This window comes from Pituophis catenifer, unplaced genomic scaffold (assembly GCF_029215685.1).
Source record: "Pituophis catenifer annectens isolate HBS135680 unplaced genomic scaffold, rPitCat1.0.hap2 SCAF_15, whole genome shotgun sequence".
Lineage (NCBI taxonomy): Eukaryota > Metazoa > Chordata > Lepidosauria > Squamata > Colubridae > Pituophis > Pituophis catenifer.
The window spans coordinates 14,295,301-14,318,464 of record NW_027256895.1 but is presented as its reverse complement, the minus strand read 5'-3'; the positions used below and the strand labels follow the sequence as shown (position 1 = coordinate 14,318,464).

Here is a 23,164-nt window from a genome sequence, read left to right as displayed (position 1 = left end):
GTTCAAACCTTGGTTTACTAAATAAATCAGTCTTTTACAACAACGGCTGTTAATTAATTGCATTAACAGCCACCAAGAATTCAATTAATAACTGAAAGCTTACTATGGTTGGCAGAATGCCCAGAAGCAATTTGCAGGAAGCTGATAAGCAAGACAAGACAGGAAGTTATGTGAACGAAGTTGTTCCCTGCAAATTGCTTCAGTCGGAATTCCTCCTTAAATAGGCTAAGGGAATGGCCAATTAGCCCCAAGCCTTACTCTTGAGGAGACCTCCTCCTGAGGAGCCACTCCTGCCTTTTGGCAGCTCTGCACGCCCGTGCATTGAGAAGAGGTTTCTCCTCTTCCTCCTCTTCACTTAAGGGAGCTTCTGGAGGTTCTGAAGGCCCTGGCTGAATCCCTGCCTCTGGCACCACATCTTCCCCAGCCTCCTCATTGTCTGACTTGAGTGCCAGCTGCACAGGCTGCTGGCGCAGCACCACACCAGCCTCCTCACTGTCTGAATCAGCTACTAGCTACACAGGCCACGTACGAGCCACAACACCTGGTGCTTTATTCACTAGAATTAACTGGCTTTTGCTTATGTCCACCATACATTATGGCGACCTATATTTTGGCTCTATCACCACCAGCTGATCTCATGACTTTTACAGGTAGTCCTCGACTTATGACCTCAACAACCCCAACATTTCTGTTGCTAATTGAGACCGTTGTTAAGTGAGTTTGGCCCCATTTTAGGTCCTTTCTTGCCACAGTTGTTAAGTGAATCAGTGCAGTTATCAGTGACACGGTTGTTAAGTGAATCTAGCTTCCCCCATTATCTTTGCTTGTCTCCGAAGGTCGCAAAAGGGGATCACGTGACCTCAAGACCCCGCAACCGTCAGAAATATGAATCTGTTGGCAAGCATCCGTAACCAAGAGGATGTACACCACGGCCGTAAGTGTGAAAAACCGTCATAAGTCACTTTTTTCAATGTCGTTTTTAACTTCAAACCGTCACTAAACAAATGGTTCTAAGTCAAGGACTACAAACAAACTACACCACAAACACGAAACCATCCTTCCAATATCTTTTTTTGAAAAAAAAAAAAAATACAATATATACCATCCCCAGAAGCCTCAAAAGTAAGAACCTTCCCCCCAGACAAGTTTCTCTCACGAGGATTCCTTGCACGCCAAGCGTTTGCACTGATCTTCCAGAATGCCTCGGAAGACTTCATAACGGTGGTTTAGGTCCTTCCGGCTGTGGATGTGGTGCGTTGTGCCCAGAGCCCCGTGAGAGGACGGAGCACCGTAGAAGACCCGCTGAATGCGGGAGTGCACCAGCGCCATGGCACACATCATGCATGGTTCCCGAGTTAAGTACATGTCGTACCCGGTGCAAATGTACGGAAGGCCGTCCTCAAGAGAAGGAGGCGGCTGGATACTGTTGTCCGCAGGAAGAAAGGTGCAAGCAGGATAATCTTCGAAGCTGTAAGCTCCCCCTCCGTGGCTGTGGGCCACCAAGTCAACGCAGACCATCGCCGCGTGGAGAAGTGGGTTGGAGCCCTCTCTACAGTCGTGACCAACAGCCAGGACTCGGCCAGTGGCCGGATCCACCACTGTGGCTCCTACGGGCTCCATACCCTGCCTCGCTCCCTGCTGGGCTGCTTGGATAGCCAACTCCATGTAACCCTGCATGCGATCCTTCTCCAGGGGGGAGAAAAGACAGCCTTTCAGAGCTTGGCTGATCCGTTTGTTCTCGTGGAAGGAAACAGGCCAGTGCGACGCGGCTTCCTCATATTGGGGACGAGTCAAAGGCGCGCAAGCCGGCACATGGGCCAAGAAAGGTTTCCCCAAGCCACAGAAATCTACTTCGCCGCTGGGAAAGAGTTCAGCGAGGGACCGCAAGCCGGCCTGCTCTCCGTTGAGGCCTGCAAGGCACAAGATCATCTCCAGCGGGTGGGGGCTGCCTGCCGAGAGACAGGCCCGGATCCGTTTCAAATGAGGGTAGTCGCTCAACGGGTAGATAGCAGAGACTTCTTTCATCAGGCGACAGGTCTCTTTCTTATCCAGCACTGGGGCGGCGTAGACAGGCATGAGCCTGACGTCGCGAGATTCCAGCTCCGAAAGTACAGGCTGCACTTCCCAAGCGGAGGCGCCATTGGGTTCCGCTGTCTTCCGTCGCTTGGAATCGGGCTCCATCAGGCATCCTTGTCACATTCTCTGGGAAGGAAAGAGATTGTTAACAGATTAACAGAGTTGGAAGGAATGGCCCTAGTAGGCCTCCCTGCAGCCTCCTGGGAGCAGAAATGGGCCACGGGGGGTGAACTGCGCCGCACCATCCCCATGCCCCATTTTAGGCCTAGGAGGCTTCCCTACACTTATAACCCATAATGCAATGCATCCGCACCCTCCGCGCCTCGCCCACCCATGCATGTGCATGTGATCCCGTGATCCCGCTCGCCCCGCGCGTCTTCTGCATGCGCCCTTCCCCTCACGCATGCGTGGCAGAGACCCAAAATTCAGCTGGCCGGCAGGAGGCACACACGCATGCACTGTGGAGCTGAGCTGGGGCAACGGTTCGAGTGCCCGCAGAGAGAACTCTGCGTGCCACCTGTGGCACGCCTGACATAGGTTCGCCTACACCATTTCTGACAGATGGCAGTCCAATCTCTTCTTGAAAGCCTCCCGTGATGAAGCTCCCACAACTTCTGAGGGCAACTTCTGTTCTCACTGTCAGAAAATTTCTCCTTATTTCCAGGTTGAATCTCTTCTCGTTCAGTTTCCATCCATTATTCCTTGTCCGGCCTTCAGGCGCTTTGGAGAATAGCTTGAACCCCCTCCGCTCTGTGGCAGCCCCTCAAATATTGGAACACTGCGATGATCCAAAATTAAATGCAGGATGACAGTTAAAGCACTAGTCGCATTGTTCACCTTCCCTCCCATCTTCTTCCTTCCTTCAAAAATGTTAAAAAAAAAGAAAAAAAAATTCTAAACATTAAGCCAGTTTTAAAGAAATAAGGCAAGCCTTTGTCCCACAGCTCACAACTGTGAGCCGGCACTGTACCGAACTTCAGAGTTGGTTCCAGGATGTGTGGATATAGACACAAATGCAGCCACCATTTTTTAATTTTTGAAATTAGTTCTTCAATTTGCCATCTAGCTCACCGTGAGGCAGAATTTACACTTTTAAATTTAAAACCATGATTTCCCGCCTCCCCCCAAGATTACGGGGCAGCTCCAGAAAGCTGCCATGTGATCCCAGGAGAAAGAGATGGAGCTGTTTTAAAGAGACCTAGTACAGGTCTCTTGCGGTGAGCAGGGGGTTGGACTAGATGACCTCCAAGGTCCCTCCAACTCTTGTTACTGAATTCAGAAATTCATGCACCACGAACCATTTTTTTCCCACTGATTCCCAAACATTTCACAACTTGAAAAGCACAGAATCCTCATTGTTGTTAACATTCTACTAGTGATCCAATGACCTTCCTACTCCTTGGCTCATTTCACTGACAACTCCAAGAACTAGATTTTTTTAAAAAAAATTACATTGTTTAAAAATGTGGGAGATAGGAAAGGCCAACCTTAAAAGAGCTGCCCGTCTTATTTTATTTTATTTTATTTTTTACACTGCACAAGCTTAAGAATGGATCTCTAGTGGCTCATGATCCGTTTTGGAAAACCATGCCTGGCTTTCAATGGGAGAGTCTTTGGTAGAGAACGGGAGAGGCGCTCTGCACAAGCTCAGGAACTACATGCTGCATCAAGTGCTGTTCCTCGTTCCTCTGCTTCCGCTGGAAATAATAAGGCACCCTTAAAAATATTATTATTATTATTATTGGCTGTTAATTAAAGTCATGCATATGGTAATTCCCTTTCTTCCAGTTTGCAAAAGCTCTTACAAATAACCGCCCCCCCTCCCCCCAATCCAGGATCCCACTTTTTTTTTCGCACCACGTGATTGGGGGGGGCAAAAAAAAATCTCACCTCGTTTCGAATTCTGCAAATTTTCCCCGGCGAAGAAGCACCGCCTTCCGATTCTCCGCCGCGCCTGCCCTAAGCTCTGATTGGCCAGGGAAGTTCCATGGCTCTCCAAGAGGAGGGCGGTGATTGGCTAGCAGGCTCCACTCTTTCTTCTTTCCTTTGGACGGCCGTTGGGTGCCGACGAGAGAGAATGGTCATCCTAGAGCGGCCCTTTTATCTTCACCCTCGAACAATAGAGAGACGACCAAGCGTGCCGGAAAGAACTGTCAGCCGATCTGAATACGGATGCGGAAGTGAAGGGGTTCCGGAGTTTGGGACATGGAGTCCGGGCAGCAGCCGGTGTGGCGCAGCCTAGGGCTGCTTGGCCGAAGCGCGGACGGTCCCGGGCTCGGTCCGGGCAACTGTGAGAAAAGGCTGCTATGGGCCGCTTCGTTGCTCTGCGTCTTGCTGGATCTACAGTTGCCAGGTAACCATAGTAACCGGAGCCCACCTCCGTTTCCTTTTTGACCTTAGCAACCGAGCTTCTATTGGCCCCGCCCCTTGTTGCCACAGTCGTTTCCTGTCAATCTTTTTTCCTCCCAATACCCCTTTAACTTGGCAAGCTCCGCCCTGTCAGTCCTCGAGAGACCCTCCCCTTGGGCAACGTGATTGGCTGGCTCCGCCTGTTCTTCCCTACCCACCCCCTTCCTCTCTTGGTTTCCTCCGTTTAAACCTTAGCATGTTCCTAGTCCTCAGTGATCTCCTCTGTACAATGGGACTGACCTCTGTGAACCCATTTGCTCTATATAATGACCATCCGTATACAAGTAGTCTTTGATTTAACAACAGTTCATTTAGTGACCGTTCAAAGTTACAACGGCACTAAAACAAAAAGGGACTTTATGACCATTTTTCAATCTTATGACCGTTGCAGCATCCCCTTGGCCAGGTGATCAAAATTCAGAACAGTTTGGCAACTGACTCATATTTACGACCGTTGCAGTGTCCCGGGGTCATGTTACTATAACCTTGAGACAAGTAAAGTCAATGGGAAGCCAGATTCACTTAACAACCATTTTACTAACTTAACAACTGCAGGGATTCACTTAAAAACGGTGGCAAGAAATGTCTCACTTAACAAAAGAAATATGGTCACAAGTCGAGGTCTACCTGTAGCCATTATTTAAAAACCCAGGACAGGAGAGAAATAAAAAAAAGTTAAATGTTAAAAACCCAGGCTAGGAAAGAAATAAAGAAATGTTAAATATTAAAAACCCAGGACAGGAAAGAAATAAATAGAATAGAATTTTTTATTGGCCAAGTGTGATTGGACACATGAGGAATTTGTCTTGGTGCATACGCTCTCAATGTACATAAAATGAAAGATACGTTCATCAAGAATCATAAGGTACAACACTTAATGATAGCCATAGGGTGCAAATAAGCAATCAGGAAACAATATCAATATAAATCGTAAGGATACCAGCAACAAAATTACAGTCATACAGTCATAAGTGGAAGGAGATGGGTAGTGGGAACGATGAGAAGATTAATAGTAGTGCAGACTTAGTAACTAGTTTGACAGTATTGAGGGAATTATTTGTTTAGCAGAGTGATGGCGTTCGGGGAAAAAACTTCTTGTGTCTAGTTGTTCTGGTGTGCAGTGCTCTGTAGTGTCATTCTGAGGGTAGGAGTTGAAACAATTTATGTCCAGGATGTGAGGGGTCTGTAAATATTTTCACAGCCTTCCTTTTGACTTGTGCAGTATACAGGTCCTCAATGGAAGGCAAGTTGGTAACAATTGTTTTTTCTGCAGTTCTGATTATCCTCTGTCCTTATCCTGTGTCTGTCTTGTTGGGTTGCAGAATGTAGAGGTGCAGATGACAGACAATAATTCCTCTGTAGAACTGTATCAGCAGCTCCTTGGGCAGTTTTGAGCTTTCTGAGTTGGCACAAAAAGAACATTCTCTGTTGTGCTTTTTTGATGACGTTTTTGATGTTGGGTGACCATTTTAGGTTGTGAGATATGGTGGAACCTAGAAATTTGAGTGTCTGTACTGTTACTACTGTGTAGTCGTGTTGTGAGAGGTGGAAGTATGGGAGGGTTTCTCCTAAAGTCCACCACCATTTCTACGGTTTTGAGTGTGCTCAGTTCCGGATTGTTCTGGTCACATCACGAGGCTAGTTGTTCAACCTCCCGTCTGTGTGCGGATTCATCGTTGTCTCGAATGAGACCGATCACTATCGGGTCATCTGCGAACTTCAGTAGTTTAACAGATGGATCGTTTGAGATGCAGTCATCGGTATACAGCAGGGGGTCTCCAAACTTGGCAACTTTAAGACTTCAGGACTTCAACTCCCAGAATTCCTCAGCTAGCAAAGCTGGCAAAGGAACTCTGGGAGTTGAAGTCCACAAGTCTTAAAGTTGCCAAGTTTGGAGACTTCTGGTATACAGAGAGAAGAGAAGTGGAGAGAGCACACAGCCTTGTGGGGCCCCTGTGCTAATTGTACAGGTATCTGATGTGATTCTGCTTAGCTTCACCTGCTGCTTCCTGTCTGTTAGGAAGCTTATGATCCACTTACAAGTGTGTTCAGGTACCACTAGCTGGTTTAGCTTAGTTAGAAGAATGTCTGGAATGATGGTATTGAATGCTGAACTAAAGTCTACAAAGAGGACCCTTGCGTAGGTCTATGGAGATTCAAGATGTTGTAGGATGTAGTGCAGAGCCATATTAACAGCATCGTCTGTTGATCTATTTGCTCGGTATGCAAATTGCAGGGGATGTAACAACGGATCCGTGATGGTTTTCAAGTGGGACAGCACTAGCCTTTCAAAGATTTTCATAACTTCAGATGTTAGAGCAACTGGTCTGTAGTCATTCAGTTCCTTGATGGTGGGCTTCTTCGGGACTGGGATGATAGTAGAACATTTGAAGCAAGAAAGTTCAGAAAAGAAATGGTAAATGTTAAAAACCCAGGACAGGAAAGAAATAAATGTTAAATGTTAAAAACCCAGGACAGGAAATAAATAAATAAATGTTCACTAAACTGATCTATACAAAGTCACAATTTAGACCCATCAAAACCTAGGCTATAAGGGGAGAATACCCTTGGTAGGGGGATACCAAGCAAGTAACCGTTTTACAATAAAAAACAGTAAAGGTTTTATAACTGTACAGCTAATTTAGTACGGTAATGTTAAATAGAATAGTTTGAATTAGAAACTTGATCTAAAGTTTCAGTGGGCCCCTAAACAGAAAAGCAGAAGGGTATAGAGCAAATGCAGGAGAACATCTAAGGAAAAAATAGCATGAAAAGTATGTTCACATTAACAACCGATGGTTTTCAGGGTTTGAGCACATTTGAGTATTATTTCCTAGCTGCGGCCTTTCAAACCTTGCTCACTTAGTCGAAGAAGGACAGGAGCTCTGCGGTTCTCGTGAAAAGAGCAGCAATCTGCAAAGTTAAAAGTCAGTGTTTTTCGCCCTTATACTAGCATCCCTCCGAAATCCATATGGCCCCGATCTCACTAAGGTTCGTTAAGCCAGTCTTTTTCCACAGATACTGGGGAAGGACAGTGTACAAACCCAATACAGTAATGCTATTATATGTTAAGCCTGCTTTTGTCTCTAATGTGGCCGCTTTTATTCTCGTATTTTAATAATTGGTTTCTACTACAGGTGAGCCACCCAGAGTCACTTTTAAAGGAAAGGGATTCCTCAGGGAGGAAGGGAGGGAGGGAGGGAGGGAGGGAGGGAGGAAGGAAGGAAGGAAGGAAGGAAGGAAGGAAGGAAGGAAGGAAGGAAGGAAGGAAGGAAGGAAGGAAGGAAATTAGTGAGGTACCATCTTTGGTGTTTGCAAAAGAATTTGTTGTTTCACCAGTTTGCTAACAATGCATCAAGGATCTAAGTCAGAATTCCTCAGCCATTTTAAGTTGTGTGGACTTCAACTCCCAGAATTCCCCAGCCAAAATGTGAGGTCTTCAACTCCCACAGTTCCCTACCCAGCATGTGAAGCCTTTAACTCCCAGAATTCCCCAGCCACCATGTGAGGACTTCAACTCTCATAGTTTCCTAGCCAACATGTGAGGACTTCAATTCCCACAGTTCCCTAGCCAGCATGTGAGGACTTCAACTCCCAGAATTCCCCAGCCAGCATGTGAGGGCTTCAATTCCCACAGTTCCCTAGCCAGCATGTGAGGACTTCAACTCCCAGAATTCCCCAGCCAGCATGTGAGGGCTTCAATTCCCACAGTTCCCTAGCCAGCATGTAAGGACTTCAACTCCCAGAATTCCCCAGCCAGCATGTGAAGCCATTAACTCCCAGAATTCCCCAGCCAGCATATGAGGACTTCAACTCCCACAGTTCCCTTGCCAGCATGGGAGGACTTCAGCTCCCAGAATTCCCCAGCCAGCATATGAGGACTTCAACTCCCAGAATTCCCCAGCCAGCATGTGAGGACTTCAACTCCCAGAATTCCATACCAGCATGCTGTTTGACAAAGATGTTAAAGTCCCAGACATCTTGCCATCATTGAGAAACACTGCCCCTAACTCTTGGTCTCCCGAATGACTTCATCTCTTCCAGGTTTGTTGGCTGCCGGACAAGCTGAGATTGACAACCATCTAGAAATGGGTCGGAAGCTACTGGCTGCTGGGCAGCTGGCCGAAGCCCTCTCGCACTACCATTCGGCAGTGGGTGAGTACCAGCCTTGGAATACCACTTCAAGATGCCAGCTGTCTATTGGAAAAAAAGAGCTGTGGTGGCTGATACAGTTACATTAACATTGGGGCACTGTCCAATTTTTCTCGGGTAGAGGCTGCTAAAAGGCAATGAAAGATCTCTTAGTACAGTGATGGCTAACCTTTTCCGGACTAAGTGCCCAAAGCGCAAGCGCGCACCCAAACCCCCAAAATGCAATGCGCACGCAGGCCCCGTGCATGCGCCCTGCTCCTGCGAATGCGTGCGTGCCCCCTTCATGCGCCCTACCCCCATGCATGCGCGCGCATCCCCACGTGTGCCCTGCCCCACGCATATGTGCATGCGCGCCAGGAGTGAAATCTAAAAATTTTCCCTGCCAGTTCTGTGGGCATGGCTTAATTGGTGGGGCATGGCTTGGTCAGGTGACCTGTGGGTGTGGCTTGGTAGCCAGGTGACAGGGTGGGCGTGGCCAATAATAATAAGTAATAAAAATAATAAACAAAGTACACAAAACAATAAGAGATACCAAAAACCAACTTTCACACTTTACACACACACAACGCAACACAATGCAACACAACTGACTCACACACAATGTATAAGCAGCTGCACTTCACCCAAAATGGCCCCTGCAACAAGCAGGAACCTCACAACACAGCCACAAAAAGCTCAAAAAACAACTTTCACACTTTTCCCACAACAAAATGCCACATACACCTTTGTGAGATTTTTGTGTGTTTGTGTAGTTAGAGTGAAACACTACAGAAACACACCAAATCTCAGAAAGCTACACAAATAGTTTATTTTATTTTATTATTTCATTTCATTTATATTTTTAGATAAAAGCAGCTAAGTTTAAAATTTCCTTAACATTAAATTGCTATGTCTAAAAAAAAAAAACAACCAATTAACTATTTTTTTAAAGCTCCAAAAAACCCAGTTACTTACCAAATTGAAGGCACAAGGCAGGCAGATTCAGTTGCTCACTGATTGGATTGATTGCAGGCAGGCAGATTCAGTTGCTAACTGATGCAATGGATTGCAGCAGCCAAAGCAAGGCAGAAAAAGCGAGCGAGCCCGAAAGAAGCAGCAAGCGGCCAAGCAGACAAGTGGGCGACCGGGCAATTGGGTGGGCATGGGCGGGTGGGGCAGGGATTTTTGCTACCGGTTCTCCGAACTACCCGCCTCTATCGCTAATGGCTGATCCGGTCCGAACCGGGAGCATTTCACCCTTGATGCGCCCACCCCCCACCCCCACATGCATCCTGCACATGCCCAGCAGAGACCAAAGACCAGCTGGTTGGCGGGAGGCGCACGCCCATGCGCGGCAGAGCTGAGCTGGGGCAACAGCTCGTATGCCCACAGAGAGGTGCTATAGGTTCGCCATCACTGTCTTAGTAGGAGTTTTATTGTTGTTGTTTTTTTTTATTTGATTTATATGCCACCCTTCTCCGGAGACTCAGGACGGCTTACAATGCGTTAAGCAATAGCCTTCATACTTTTGTATATTTTATACAAAGTCAGCTTATTGCCCCCACAAACTGGGTCCTCAATTTACCTACCTTAGAAAGGATGGAAGGCTGAGTCAACCTTGAGCCTGGTGAGATTCGAACTTACAGTAATTGCAGACAGCTGGTGTTAATCACAATGCTATCAGTCTGCTGAGCCACCAGGCCCGGAGTAATTTAAAGCTATAGGAATCAGCTGAAGCAGTTTAAAGAAGGAGAATTAGATGAACTGAACTGGAACAAGACTATCCTGTTCTTCAGCAAAAAAAAAAAAAAATGACTATTAACTATTAATAACTACTAAATAGGCAGATCTGCTACATAATAGGATTAGTGTGTTTTTACAGTGTTGTACTCAGGCTTAATAAGAAAAAAACAAAAAGCTTAAAAAAAAATTTAGCCCTGCTGCCAGGACCTAGATCAATTGATTTTAAAAAAATATTATTTTAACTCAAGCACTTTTAAAATCTTCTGATGCGAAATACTGTTCTGTCAGGTTTTCCATAAGGGAAAATGGCGTTTTTAAAGACAGGGCCTGCTATGAAATGGGCCGTGTCTCTTGCAAGAAAAAAACCAACCAAAACCCCCTGCATAATTCTTCCTTCAAATTCAGATTATTTTCCCCTTCTACAAACTTGATGAACTATTGATTAGATAAGGAGCAGGACTCCTTTCCTTCGGTAGCTGCTCTCGATATTTTTATTCAGATGTTTCACCTGCCCTTCCTTTACCGCAGGGCACAATTTTCTTCCCCACCACCCGTTTTTAACCTTCACAATAATGCAGTAGAGCAGTGATGGCGAACCTATGTTACGCGTGCCACATCTGGCACGCAAAGTCCTCTTTGCGGGCACCGAGCCGTCGCCCAGCTCACGTTCACTGCGCATGCGTACACGCACCTCCCGCCAGCCAGCTGATTTTTGGGATGTGCAGGGGATGGGGCGCATGCGGGAGACGTGAATGCATGCACGGGGAGGAGAGCGTCGCGTGCGTTCCGGAAGTGTGGAAACGAGCCCGGAGTCTGGAGGGCCTCCAGAGCCCGAGGGAGGCCGTTATCACCCACCTGGAGGCTCGGGGAAAGCCTCTGGAACCTGGGGAGGGCAAAAATGCCCACCCTCCCCGCTGTGGTGCAGGTTGCTAAATAATGTTAATCCCTCCCCTCCCGCGCATGCACAGGGGCTATGTGTCGCGTACATATGCGTGGGGGGTGCATGCATGCGTGGGGCGCACACATTGCATTATGGGTGTTGGCACACGCATGCGCTGTCACACACGCACACACACGCTTTTGGCACCCAAAGAGAAAACGTTTAGCCATCACTGCAGAACAGAAGAGCAACATAATGACAGCTCCAGGATGCTCTGTTGAGGTTCAGTCCAAGACTTTTCTGACCCACCGCTGGCAGCTGCAGCAGGAAGAGGTAGCCGTTTTCTGCATTGTGTCTTTTGCAAAATGACTCCGGGAAGGATTTTGCACACTCGGACAGGATCACCCAGTTGAGGGACCACATTCTTTGTTTCCATGGCTGCTTTTCTGGTGTTGCGTGTCACAAATGGAGGCAGAGCTGCAGGTCGCTTAGTTTAGAATGCTAGCAAGATTAGCCTGCTTTCCTGCTAAATATGCACTCAGTGACTGACAACACTCTAAACCAGGGGTGGACAACTGTGGCCCTTTTACAACCTGTGGACTTCAACTCCCAGAATTCCTGAGACAGCCAAGCTGGCTCTGGAATTCTGGGAGTTGAAGTCCACAGGTCATAAAGGGGCCATATTTGCCCACCCCTGCTGTAAACAGAAACGATCCTTGGCTCCATTTATTGAAAAAGGTATAGCTTTATTAGAAGTCAAGTGCCTTGCAATAGTGCATAGGCGGAATCGCACACCAAAATCCCCAAGTTCAACTTTTCCCTCCCTTAATTGCCTCTCATCGCTGACACACACACACACACACATACCCATGACCAATCAAGTTTCATCTAAAATGTTTTCAGAACGGTCACTTCAACTTTGGTATGCAGCTGCCTTCTTCTCCCAGAAGGGTGACCTTGAAGTAGCATCTCCTGGACATACAGCAGTTACTTTCGCTTTCCCCCAAGCATTTCCCCCTCCCATCCACCCTCCCCAGAGTCCATGGCAGACTGTCAACGAAGCACAAGCAAGCGTGAAGTAGCGATGGACACACTGACACTGTGGCTGATTTCTTTTTCTCCCTTCAAGAAATCGATCCGAAAAATTACCTTACCTATTACAAACGGGCCACCATTTACCTGGCTATGGGCAAGTTTAAATCAGCGTTGCCGGATCTCTCCAAAGCTATTGAACTCAAGCCGGACTTCCTTGCGGTAAGTTCTTCTTACTTTCACCTCCCGTCCTCCTCTCCAAGGTGAGATTAAGCAGAAAGGGATTCTTAAGGAAAAATGGGATTATTCTGGTCCCAAGGTGCTGGACTTTTAAAAAACAACAACAACGGGTCGTGTTCTAATTTGGGGAAGTTAGTTGACTCTGAAGGATCTAAACCAGGGATGAAATGCTCCCAGTTCGGACCGGATCGCCTGATCCGGTAGCGATGGAGGCGGGTGGTTCGGAGAACCGGTAGCAAAAATCCCTGCCCCCCCCCCCCTCATGCCCAGGTGAGCTGCACAGTCATCAGAGGCTTTTTCAGACCTCTTCAGCTGAAAAAATGCTTTTAAAAGTTAAAAAAAAGCCTCTGATGATCGCGCGGCTCAGCTGTGATCGTCAAAGGCTTTTAAAAGAAAAAAACCCTTTTTTTCTTTTAAATGCCTCTGACGATCCAAGGTGAGTTGCCTGATTGGCAGAGGCTTTTTAAAAAAACTCAGCTTGGATCATTAGAGGCATTTAAAAAACCCTTTTTTTCTTTTAAATGCCTCTGATGATCCCAGCTGAGTTTTTTTAAAAAGCCTCTGCCGATCAGGCAACTCAGCTGGGATCGTCAGAGCCTTTTGAAAGCATTTTTTAAAAATGGTTTTAAAAGTTAAAAAAAAAAAAATTGGCCATGCCCACCCAGTCACATTACCCCCCCCCACCACCACCAAGCCACGCCCACAGAACCGGTAGTAACAAATTTTAGATTTCACCACTGATCTAAACTTCTCCGCTTCCATAGGCCCGGCTTCAGCGAGGCAACATCCTTCTGAAACAAGGATACACCCAGGAAGCAAAACAAGACTTTGAAGCCGTGGTAAGGAAAATATACTCGTTTCAAGAAACTGGCTGAGTAGGGTGTAAAGATATCCAGGTGTCATTCTTTTGACTTGTGCATCAGAACCACTGTTTCTTGGTAGCAACAAATTCAGTTAGTGGGCAACATGGTTAGCTGACAGTCTGGCTTTCTGGATTAAAACCAGGGTGTTACAGAAAATACCTTTTCAACACAGGGAAGGAGGGGTGACCAAGATTTATCGCCCTACTAAATCGCCAGCCACAAGTGGACTGTGTGTTGGAATCTACCCATCCCATTCAGCAGCCTGAAATCCGTACAGCGCCCAAACCCCAATGTTTTCCTGTAGCAAGAAAACTCTGGTTTTTAACGGGGAAAAAAAATTGCAGATTAAGAGCACTAGCTAGGATGACGATTCTTTTTTCTACCCTACGCATTTCAGACATTTCTTCTTTGATCCCGTCGTCCACGTTGTGCCACGATTATCGTTGTTGTTTTACGAGTTTCTATTTGATTATTTCGCTGGCTACCCAGAGTCTCCGGAGCTGGGTGGAATAGAATAGAATAGAAACACTACTAAATAAACAAACCCCTGTCCAGATCTGTTGGAACCGAGCGTTTTTCTTTTAACATATGCCACAAAGGAATGCAAACAATGTGCGTCCTTTCATATGCAGTGTGTATCATGTAACCTTTTTTATTTTATTCTTTTTTTTAAAAAAAAAAAAACTACTTTCCCCAGCTCAAGAGCAATCCGGATGATGCAGAGGCCCGGAACCAGCTATCCAGAGTCACCGAGCAAGAATTTTCCATGCAAGAAGCTCAGACTGCCTTTCAGAAAAAAAACTATCGGGGAGCAGTCGGTTTTCTGGATCAAGTCATTGAGGTACCTTCTTAATTCATCTTCTCTAAGCTAAAGTTGTCTAGTTTAGTTTAGTTTACTTTATTGTCCTTGCACCTCGTACAGCGAAATTAAAGGCCACCTTCAGTGTACATTATACATAAAAAAAATAAAACACAAGCACGCATCCTTCACATTCTATACAATTGAATTGAAAACCCCTGATTAATATTGCACTGTACAAGAACTTGTCGATCGAAAGGTCGGCAGTTCAGCGGTTCGAATGCCTAGTGCCTCGTAACGGGGTGAGCTCCCGTTACTTCTCCCAGCTTCTGCCAACCTAGCAGTTCGAAAGCACGTAAACGATGCATGTAGAAAAATAGGGACCACCTTTGGTGGGAAGGTAACAGCGTTCCGTGAGCCTTTGGCATTTAGTCATGCCGGCCACATGACCACGGAGACGTCTTCGGACAGCGCTGGCTCTTTGGCTTTGAAATGGAGATGAGCACCGTCCCCTAGAGTCAGGAATGACTAGCAGATATATACATAGCACATATCAACTTGTGCTAATTAGGCTGTGCTGAAGCTGAAAGGAGCTGTTTTTCCTTCCTGTTTGCTGCAAGGAGGTAACTGCTGGGAGGCAGAGGCCAAAGGGTGGGGGCCAGTGGGTAGGCGGGGCTACATTCGGCGTATAAGACGCACCTAAATTTTCACCCCCTTTTAGGGGGGAAAAAGCTGCGTCTTATACTCCGAAAAATACGGTAAATAGTGGAACGGCTTTCCTTCAGAAGTTGTGGCGGCTGCGTCCCTGGAGGCTTCTAAGAAGAGACTGGACAGCCATTTTGTCTGGAATGGTACAGGGTCTCTAGCTTGAGCAGGAGATTGGACTAGAACAGGGATGTCAAACTCAAGGGGTGCTTAGCAGTAGTGGGTTTCACTTACCTTCGCTACCGTTTCAGAACTGTGAGAGTGCGCTTGCGCGCGGCACTTCTGCGCATGCACAGAGCATCCATGATGATGTCCGGGCGGGTGGGCGGAGCCTCCCTCTCCCACCTCTACCATTCACCCGAACCGGTAGAAACCCACCACTGGTACTTAGGTCTGGCTCGCGGGGCTGGCCTGGAAATAGCAAAGGACCGGCTCACGGTGCCTCTGCTGGCCAAAACGGGGTGGGAGGGTACACATGCCCCTCCCCCCTCCGCGCCCCGTTTCGGCTGGCAGAGGGGCTATCAAAACAAACTGAAAACAAAACAAAAGGAGAAATATTTCCCCTTTTGCCTTTGAGCATGCAAGAAGGGCCTGGTAGTACAGTGGTCTAAAGCACTGTGATTAACAACTGCTGCTTGCAATTACTGCAAGTTCAAATCTCACCAGGCTCAAGGTTGACTCAGCCTTCCATCCTTTCTAAGGTAGGTAAATTGAGGACCCAGTTGTGGGGGCAATAAGCTGACTTTGTATAAATATACAACAGGATGAAGGCTATTGTTTAGCACATTGTAATCCGCCCTGAGTCTCCAGAGAAGGGCGGCATATAAATCAAATTTAAAAAAAAAAAAAGGGGGGACAGGAAAGGAGAAAGGGAAAGAGGAAAGACAAAGACAAAGAAGAAAAGATGGGAAGAGAGCAAGGAAGGAAAAAGGAGGAAAGAGGGGAAGGAAGAAGAAATTAGAATAAAGAGGGAAAGAAAAAAAAAGGAAGGAAGGAAGGAAGATTATAATGACTGAGGGAAGTCCTGCCTCACCACTTGGCCACCACAGGTGCCCCTCCCGAACACAAGTCCCGTGTCATGCCTACCATGATCACGCCCCTCCCCTCCCCAGCCCTCCGTGGTCAAACACAACCCTGATGCGGTCCTCAGCGAAATCGAGTTTGACACCCCTGGACTAGAAGATCTTCAAGGTCCTTTCCAGCGATGATGTTGACAGGACCACAATGAGGCTGAGCAAAACCATTGTCATGTCCCACTCCCCCCACCCCCGGCTTTCTTTCAGATCTCCCCTTGGGATCCAGAACCCAAAGAGCTGCGCTCCGAGTGCTACCTCCATCTTGGGGACTACAACAAGGCCATCCTGGACTTAAAGCCCACCACTAAGCTGCGGAATGACAACAGGGCCGCCTTCCTTAAGCTCAGCAAACTCTATTACAACTTGGGAGAACACGAAGAATCCTTAACGTGAGTGAGCCATGTAAATGCAAGGTCATTGTGTGTGTGTGTGTGTGTGTGAGGGGTGGTATTCACTTATCTTCGCTACCGGTTCGCAAATGTGAGCGTGCGTGCTTGCTTCGCTCGCTCGCACCACCTCCGCACATGCACAGAGATTAAAAAACAGGAGGTGATGACGTCCGGGCGAGTGGACAGAGCCTTCCACAGCCGCCGCTACCAGTTCGCCCGAACTGGATAGAATCGGCTGATTTTCACCACTGGTGTGGTTTGTGTGTGTGTGTGCATGCACGCGTGCTTCTAGTATACATGCGTATCAGGTGGACAACACACAGTCTATCGACAACCCCAACAACACTCTTCCGGAGACCCCTCCCAGCATCCCAAAGTTGGAATGCTGGGATTCAGGAAAGAAAAAGTTGCGACGTGCAAACGGTAGCAGTTTTGCCTCTGATTTCCATTTTTCAAATGAGTGACAGGGTAGTCCTTGACTTACAACTAAGCGAGGCAGTTGTTAAGTGAGTTTTGCCCCGGTTTTACAACTTCCCCCCCCGAGTCATTAAAACGAATCATGTGATTATTAAGCGAATCTGGCTTCCCCCATTTGCTGATTACAAATGGTGATTGACCCCCCCCCCCCCCAGGACAATGCAACCGTCCTAAGTACATGCCGGTTGCCAAATTTTGATCAGGGGACCCTGGGGATGCTGCAATGGTCATAAGTACGAAAGCCAGCCCTAAGTCACTTTTTTCAGCGCCGTTGTCACTTCCAGTGGTCACTAAATGAATAGATGCAAGTCAAGGAAGGACCATCTGGATGAAATTGGCCACAGCGCTTCCTGTGATGTCCTATAGCAGTGATGGCTAACCTTTTTGCCATCATGTGCCAGGAGCTGGGGGGGTTGTTGTGCGCATGCGTTCCCACATCCGTAATTCTATGCGCTGTACCCCCGCGCATGCGTGCATGCCCCCCCCCCCAGCTTCCCACCAACTTCCCACTGGAAGTTGGCAAACGGGCCATTTCCGGCCTCTGGGGGGTGGGGAAGGCCATTTCTGCCCTCCCCAGACTCCTAGAAAGGCTCTGGAGCCTGGGGACAGCAAAAACCAGGCCTTCCGGTCCCACCGGAAGTTGGCAAACGGGCCGTTTTCGGCCTTCGGAGGGGGTGGGGAAAGCCATTTTTGCCCTCCCCAGACTCCTAGAAAGGCTCTGGATCCTGGGGACAGCAAAAAATGGGCCTTCCCCACCCCCACCCCGCAGAGGCAGGAAACAGCCTGTTTCCCTACTTCTGGTGGGCCCAGAAGGCCCGAGCTGAGCTCACGTGCCCAGCGATATGGTTACGGGTGCCACAGGTTCGCCATCACAGTCCTATAGGATGTCAATGAGAACAGCAATACAAATCTGGCAGAAGGAGGGTGAATTTAGTCATCTAAAGCTAGTACAAGTAGTCCTTGTTTATCGGCCATCTCGTTTAGTGACCATTCACATTTACAGTGGTGACAACCAATCCTCGCATTTAACAACCTGTGAGGTCCGCTAAAAAAAAAGAGAGAGAAGTTGAGATAAGATCATAAGCACATTTCACTTAGTGACCACTTCGCTTAACGACCGAGTTGCTGGTCCCAATGGTGTTTGTTAAATGAAGACTGTCTGTAAATGAAGTGCAGATGTCGCTCCATGGCCTGTCAGAAGACCAAGAGGAAAGATTGTGCCCAAATTTCCCACTGCTTGAAGCCAGCCATTCTCAAACTTTTTAACGTTAGGACCAGCGGTGAAATTCAAATATTTTTACCACCGGTTCTGTGGGCGTGGCTTGGTGGGCGTGGCTTGGTAGGCGTTGCGGGGGAAAGATACTACAAAATCCCCATTCCCTCCCCACTCCTGAGGGAATGATATTGCAGAATCTCCATTCCCACCCCACTCTAGGGCTAGCCAGAGGTGGTATTTGCCGGTTCTCCAAACTACTCAAAATTTCCGCTATCGATTCTCCAGAACCTACTGGATTTCACCCCTGGTTAGGAACCTTGTCTAAAACGATAAGAGGTTCCTCAAAACAGTTTGCTTTTATGTGGTTTATATTTATACGCCAGTTGCGCCCCTTTCTGAGTCGGGATTCCTTATGTACAGTCACTCATGCTCTCGTCACTTCTCGCCTGGACTACGCTAATGCTCTCTACATGGGGCTCCCCTTGAGGAGCACCCAGAGGCTCCAACTGGTCCAGAATGCGGCCGTGCGGGTGATCACAGGAGCGACATGGCGTTCCCATATAACACCTCTCCTGCGCGAGCTGCACTGGCTCCTGGTGGTCTTCCGGGTGCGCTTCAAGGTGTTGGTTCTCACCTTTAAAACGCTCCATGGCTTAGGGCCAGGGTATTTACGTGACCGCATGCTGCTACCAATAATCTCCCACCGGCCAATACGCTCTCACAGAGAGGGCCTCCTCAGGATGCCGTCAGCCTAGTAATGTCGGCTGGCGGCCCCCAGGGGGAGAGCCTTCTCTGTGGGAGAATCCACCCTCTTGAACGAGCTACCTCCCGGAATACGGCTGATTCCGGATCACCGCACTTTCCGTAAGGCCCTGAAGATGTTTTTATTTCAGCAAGCCGGCCTGGCCTGAGTAGGTTTTAGGATTTTTAAATTGTATTGCTAGGGGCTTTAAATTGGGGCGGCCGTTTAATTTAATTTATTTTTAATTATTTTAACTTTTATATTATATTGTATGTTATTTTAATTCTTGGCTGTTCACCGCCCTGAGTCCCTTCGGGGAGAAGGGCGGGATATAAATTTAATAAATAAATAAATAAATAAATAAATAAATAAATAAATAAATAAATAAATAAATAAATAAATAAATACATAAATAAATAAATAAATAAATAAATATTCGTTGACGTTTACAGCATTGGAAAATAAAATTAAGAAAATGTAAAATATTTACTCAGGAGACTTCCGCGGACCCCCCCGAAAGGGTCTCAGGCCACCCTGGAAAACTACTGCTTTAAATCTTTAATAATTTAAGCAAAAAAAAATAAATAGCATAAATCATAGTTAGACTTAGACTTAGAATAACTTTATTCTCACTTTAAATGTACACTAACCGGTGTACATTAAAATAAAATTTCATTGCATACTGCTCTCAAAGGGTCACCACTTCACTATACACTACATAAACATGACAAAAGTATAGGTACGTAGCAGTGGTGGATTGCTCCTAGTTCGCACCGATTCACAAGAACTGGTAGTAAAAATTTGTAGTAGTTCGGAGAACTGGTAATAACATTGGGTGGCCACACCCTGAACCGGTCCCCAGCCCGGTCGCCGCTCGCTTATCCCACCCACCTCATCAGAGGCTTTTTTTTTTTTTTTTTTTACTTTTAAAAGCCTTTTTTTCTGCAACCTCTTCGGCCAAAGAGGTTGTAGGAAAAGAAATCCCTTTAAAAGCCTTTGGCGATCCCAGCTGAGTTGCCTGATCGTCAAAGTCGTTCCTGACTCTAGGGAACAGTGCTCAACCCTGTTTCAAAGCCGAAGAGCCAACGCTGTCCGAAATCATCTCCGTGGCCATGACTAAACGCCAGAGGTCCACAGAACGCTGTTACTTTCCCACCAAAAGTGGTCCGTATTTTTCTACTTGCATTTTTTATGTGCTTTCAAACTGCTAGGTTGGCGGAAGCTGGGATAAGTAACGGGAGCTCACCTTGTTACGTGACACTAGGGATTCGAACTGCTGAACTTCTGACCTTTTGAGCAACAAGCTCAGCGTCTTAGCCACTGAGCCACCACATTCCCCCTGGATAGATAGATAGATAGATAGATAGATAGATAGATAGATACCATGTTTCCCAAAAATAAGACCCTGTCTTATTTTTTTTCCACCAAAAAAAAGGCACCAGGTCTTATTTTCGGGGCAATATCATCCATTGACTCAGCTTACTTGTGCTTGTCACCCCCAGCCTCCTTTTCTCTGTCAGAGGCCTTCAGGAACTTCAGCTTCGGATTGTGGCAGCCAGGCCTCGCACGCCTCTGCCCATTTCTTCTACAGCCAACAAGGCTTTCCTGAAGGCCTCTGTAGCCGATAACAAAGCTCCGGATCGATCTGGATTAGGAAAGCCCTGCTGGCTGCAGAAGAAATGGGCTGAGGTGTGTGAGGCCTGGTTGCAACTATCCAAAGGTAAGTAGTAGGGCAGCTCCACCACCACCCAATCCCCACCCTAGCTTAATTTTTACCCGTGAACCCTGGAGTGAGTTGGGTCTTAATTAGGGCTTATTTTGGGAGTAGGGCTTATAACGGGCACACGTGTAAAAATCAAGCTAGGACTTATTTTCTGAGTAAGTCGTATTTTGGGGAGATAGATAGATAGATAGATAGATAGATAGATAGATAGATAGATAAAAATTACCATACTTTTTGGAGTATAAGACACACTTTCCCCCCTTAAAAGAGAGTGAAAATTTGGGTGCATCTTATACACCAAATGTAGCCCCGCCCATCCCACCCTTCGGCCGTTTTCGGCCTCCGTGCATTACGTTTTCGGCCTCCATATGTCACATTTTTGGCTGGTTCCAGGAGGCAGGGATCGGTGGCGGCAAATGGGCCACGGCGAACGGGCCATGACGGTGGCGAACAGCCCGTGGCAAATGGATGGTGGCAAATGGACTGTGCCAAACGGGCCGTGGCAAACAGGCCCCAGCAAATAGGCTGCGTCGAACGGGCTTGCGGTGGTGGCGAACAGGCTGTGGCAAACGGGCCCTGGTGGCGGCAAACGGGCCGCGGCGAATGGGTGGTGGTGAATGGGCCACGGAGAATAGGTGGCGGTGGTGAATGGGCTGCGGCAGCGCTAAATGGGCTGCGACGAACGGACCAGATGAATACTGGATGGATGCTGGGAGGCAAAGGCAGATTTTTTTTTTCTTGTTTTCCTCCTCCAAAAAGGTAGGTGCTTTCTTATAGTCCGGACTTTATAATCCAAAAAATACAGAAATTATGCATGTACCCACATATGTTATATGACACAGAGAAACAACACAGTCGAGTTCGGATGTATAAATGTACATGGCGAGAAAAAGTTGATTGAGTTTGCTCAGGATGCAACGCTCTAAAACGTGGTTTGCAAGCTGCCATAGCTTTCTATTAGCCTTTCAAGGTATAAAGCCGAAATTCCCAGAATGCTTTTTGGTTGATGTAGCAGGGTCAAAAAAACAGCCTCTTCAAAGCCTATCGAGAGTTTTTTTTTTGTTTTTTTCCCCCTCCGCTCCGCTTGTATGCCAAATCAACTCAAGGCGGGGTCATCTTGAGTTTCTTCTTCTCCTCACACTCAGACTGACTCATCTTTTCCGAAACTTCCCCTTTGATGGCGGGGTTATTTCTTCCCGGTTCTCAAGGCCAAGTCTGCATTCCTTCACCTATGCCAAACCCAAATTAGGGAAGTCACATGGTGGCTTAGCAGAATTTGGGAACCCAAGTCAGTGTACCATGAATGAGCTGGCTTTCCTTCCCAGACATACCCCTCCTCTTTTTCTTTTTTAAATACATTTTATTTGTAATTTTTCCTGTAACAGCCCTACATATTTTGTGGACAGTGTATTGTCTGGATCAATGTACCTTTTGCACAATGCTAATGCTAATAATAACAATACAATTACTGTATTTTCCGGTGTATAAGACGACTGGGCGTATAAGACAACCCCCGACTTTTCCTGTTAAAATATAGGGTTTGGGCTATACTCGCCGTATAAGACTACCCCTCTTCCAACGCACACCAAATAAAAATTAAAAAACATCAACTGGCTCACCCACAATGTAAAAGCAGCTGTGCTAGACCCAAAATGGCCCCTGCAACAAGCAGGAACCTCACACAGCCACAAAAAGCCCCAAAACCCAACTTTCACACTTTACACACACAAAATTCCACATACAGCTTTGTGAGGTTTTGTGTGTTTGTGTAGTTAGAGTGAAACACTACAGAAGCACTAAATCTCAGAAAGCTGCACAAATATAATTTTATTTTATTTTTATTTTTATATGAAAGCTAAATTTAAAACTTCCTAAACATTAAATGGCTAGGTCTAAAAAAGAACAACTAAAAAAAACCCCAATTAACTATTTTTTTAAAGCTCCCAAAGAGGAAAAAACTTACCCAATAGAACAGGGGTCTCCAATCTTGTCAACTTTAAGACTTGTAGACTTCAACTCCCAGAATTCCTCAGCTAGCTTTGCTTTGCTCTGCTTGATTGCAGGCAGGGAGTTGCTTGCTGATGGAATGGATTGCAGGCAAGCGAAGCAAGGCAAGCATTGCAACTAGCAGCTAAGGTAAGCAAGCTGGAGAGGGAAAACTTTTTTTCTTTTACATGGCTCTGGCGATCCAAGCTGAATTGCCTGATTAGCAGGCAACTCAGCTGGGATGGTCAGAGCTTGGCTCGTCAGAGCCATTTAAGGCTCATCAGAGCCTTTCGGGCTGGTCTGCCTGGTTACAGGAGAACGACACCCAGCGTATAAAATGACCTCCGACTTTTGAGAAGATTTTCATGTGTTAAAAAGTCATCTTATACACCGGAAAATACATGAAATATACATAATCATAGTCTTCCAACTTCTAACCTTAATATGCACATTGTAATAATAAATTCTGTTATATATCAGTGTGCATAATATTATTTTCCCAATGTGGACTTTCTACTTTTTTGGGGATGTGGTGACTCAGTGGCTAAGATGCTAAGCTTGTCAATCAAAAAGTTGGCAGTTCAGCGGTTCGAATCCCTAGTGCCGCGTAACGGGGTGAGCTCCTGTGACTTATCCCAGCTTCTGCCAACCTAGCAGTTCAAAAGCACGTAAAAAAT

At 46.8% G+C, this 23,164-nt stretch overlaps 2 protein-coding genes across 2 annotated transcripts in view; one reads left to right on the top strand and one right to left on the bottom strand.

The window, feature by feature from the left end:
- Positions 1 to 1,112: 1,112 nt before the first annotated feature.
- On the bottom strand, positions 1,113 to 2,214 carry ADAT3 (adenosine deaminase tRNA specific 3). The gene has a single exon (XM_070954463.1). The coding sequence runs from the start codon at positions 2,179 to 2,181 to the stop codon at positions 1,153 to 1,155; it is 1,029 nt and encodes a 342-aa protein (XP_070810564.1). The 5' UTR covers positions 2,182 to 2,214; the 3' UTR covers positions 1,113 to 1,152.
- A 2,048-nt stretch (positions 2,215 to 4,262) lies between these two features.
- The window catches only part of LOC139324262 (dnaJ homolog subfamily C member 3-like), a 35,453-nt gene continuing 16,551 nt past the window's right edge, over positions 4,263 to 23,164 (top strand). Inside the window, exons 1-6 of the mRNA XM_070953982.1 lie at positions 4,263 to 4,429; positions 8,530 to 8,640; positions 12,369 to 12,493; positions 13,276 to 13,350; positions 14,072 to 14,215; positions 16,162 to 16,343. Of these exons, the coding sequence (XP_070810083.1) occupies positions 4,282 to 4,429; positions 8,530 to 8,640; positions 12,369 to 12,493; positions 13,276 to 13,350; positions 14,072 to 14,215; positions 16,162 to 16,343 (785 nt within the window). The 5' untranslated portion in view covers positions 4,263 to 4,281. The remainder of the gene's footprint in view (positions 4,430 to 8,529; positions 8,641 to 12,368; positions 12,494 to 13,275; positions 13,351 to 14,071; positions 14,216 to 16,161; positions 16,344 to 23,164) is intronic.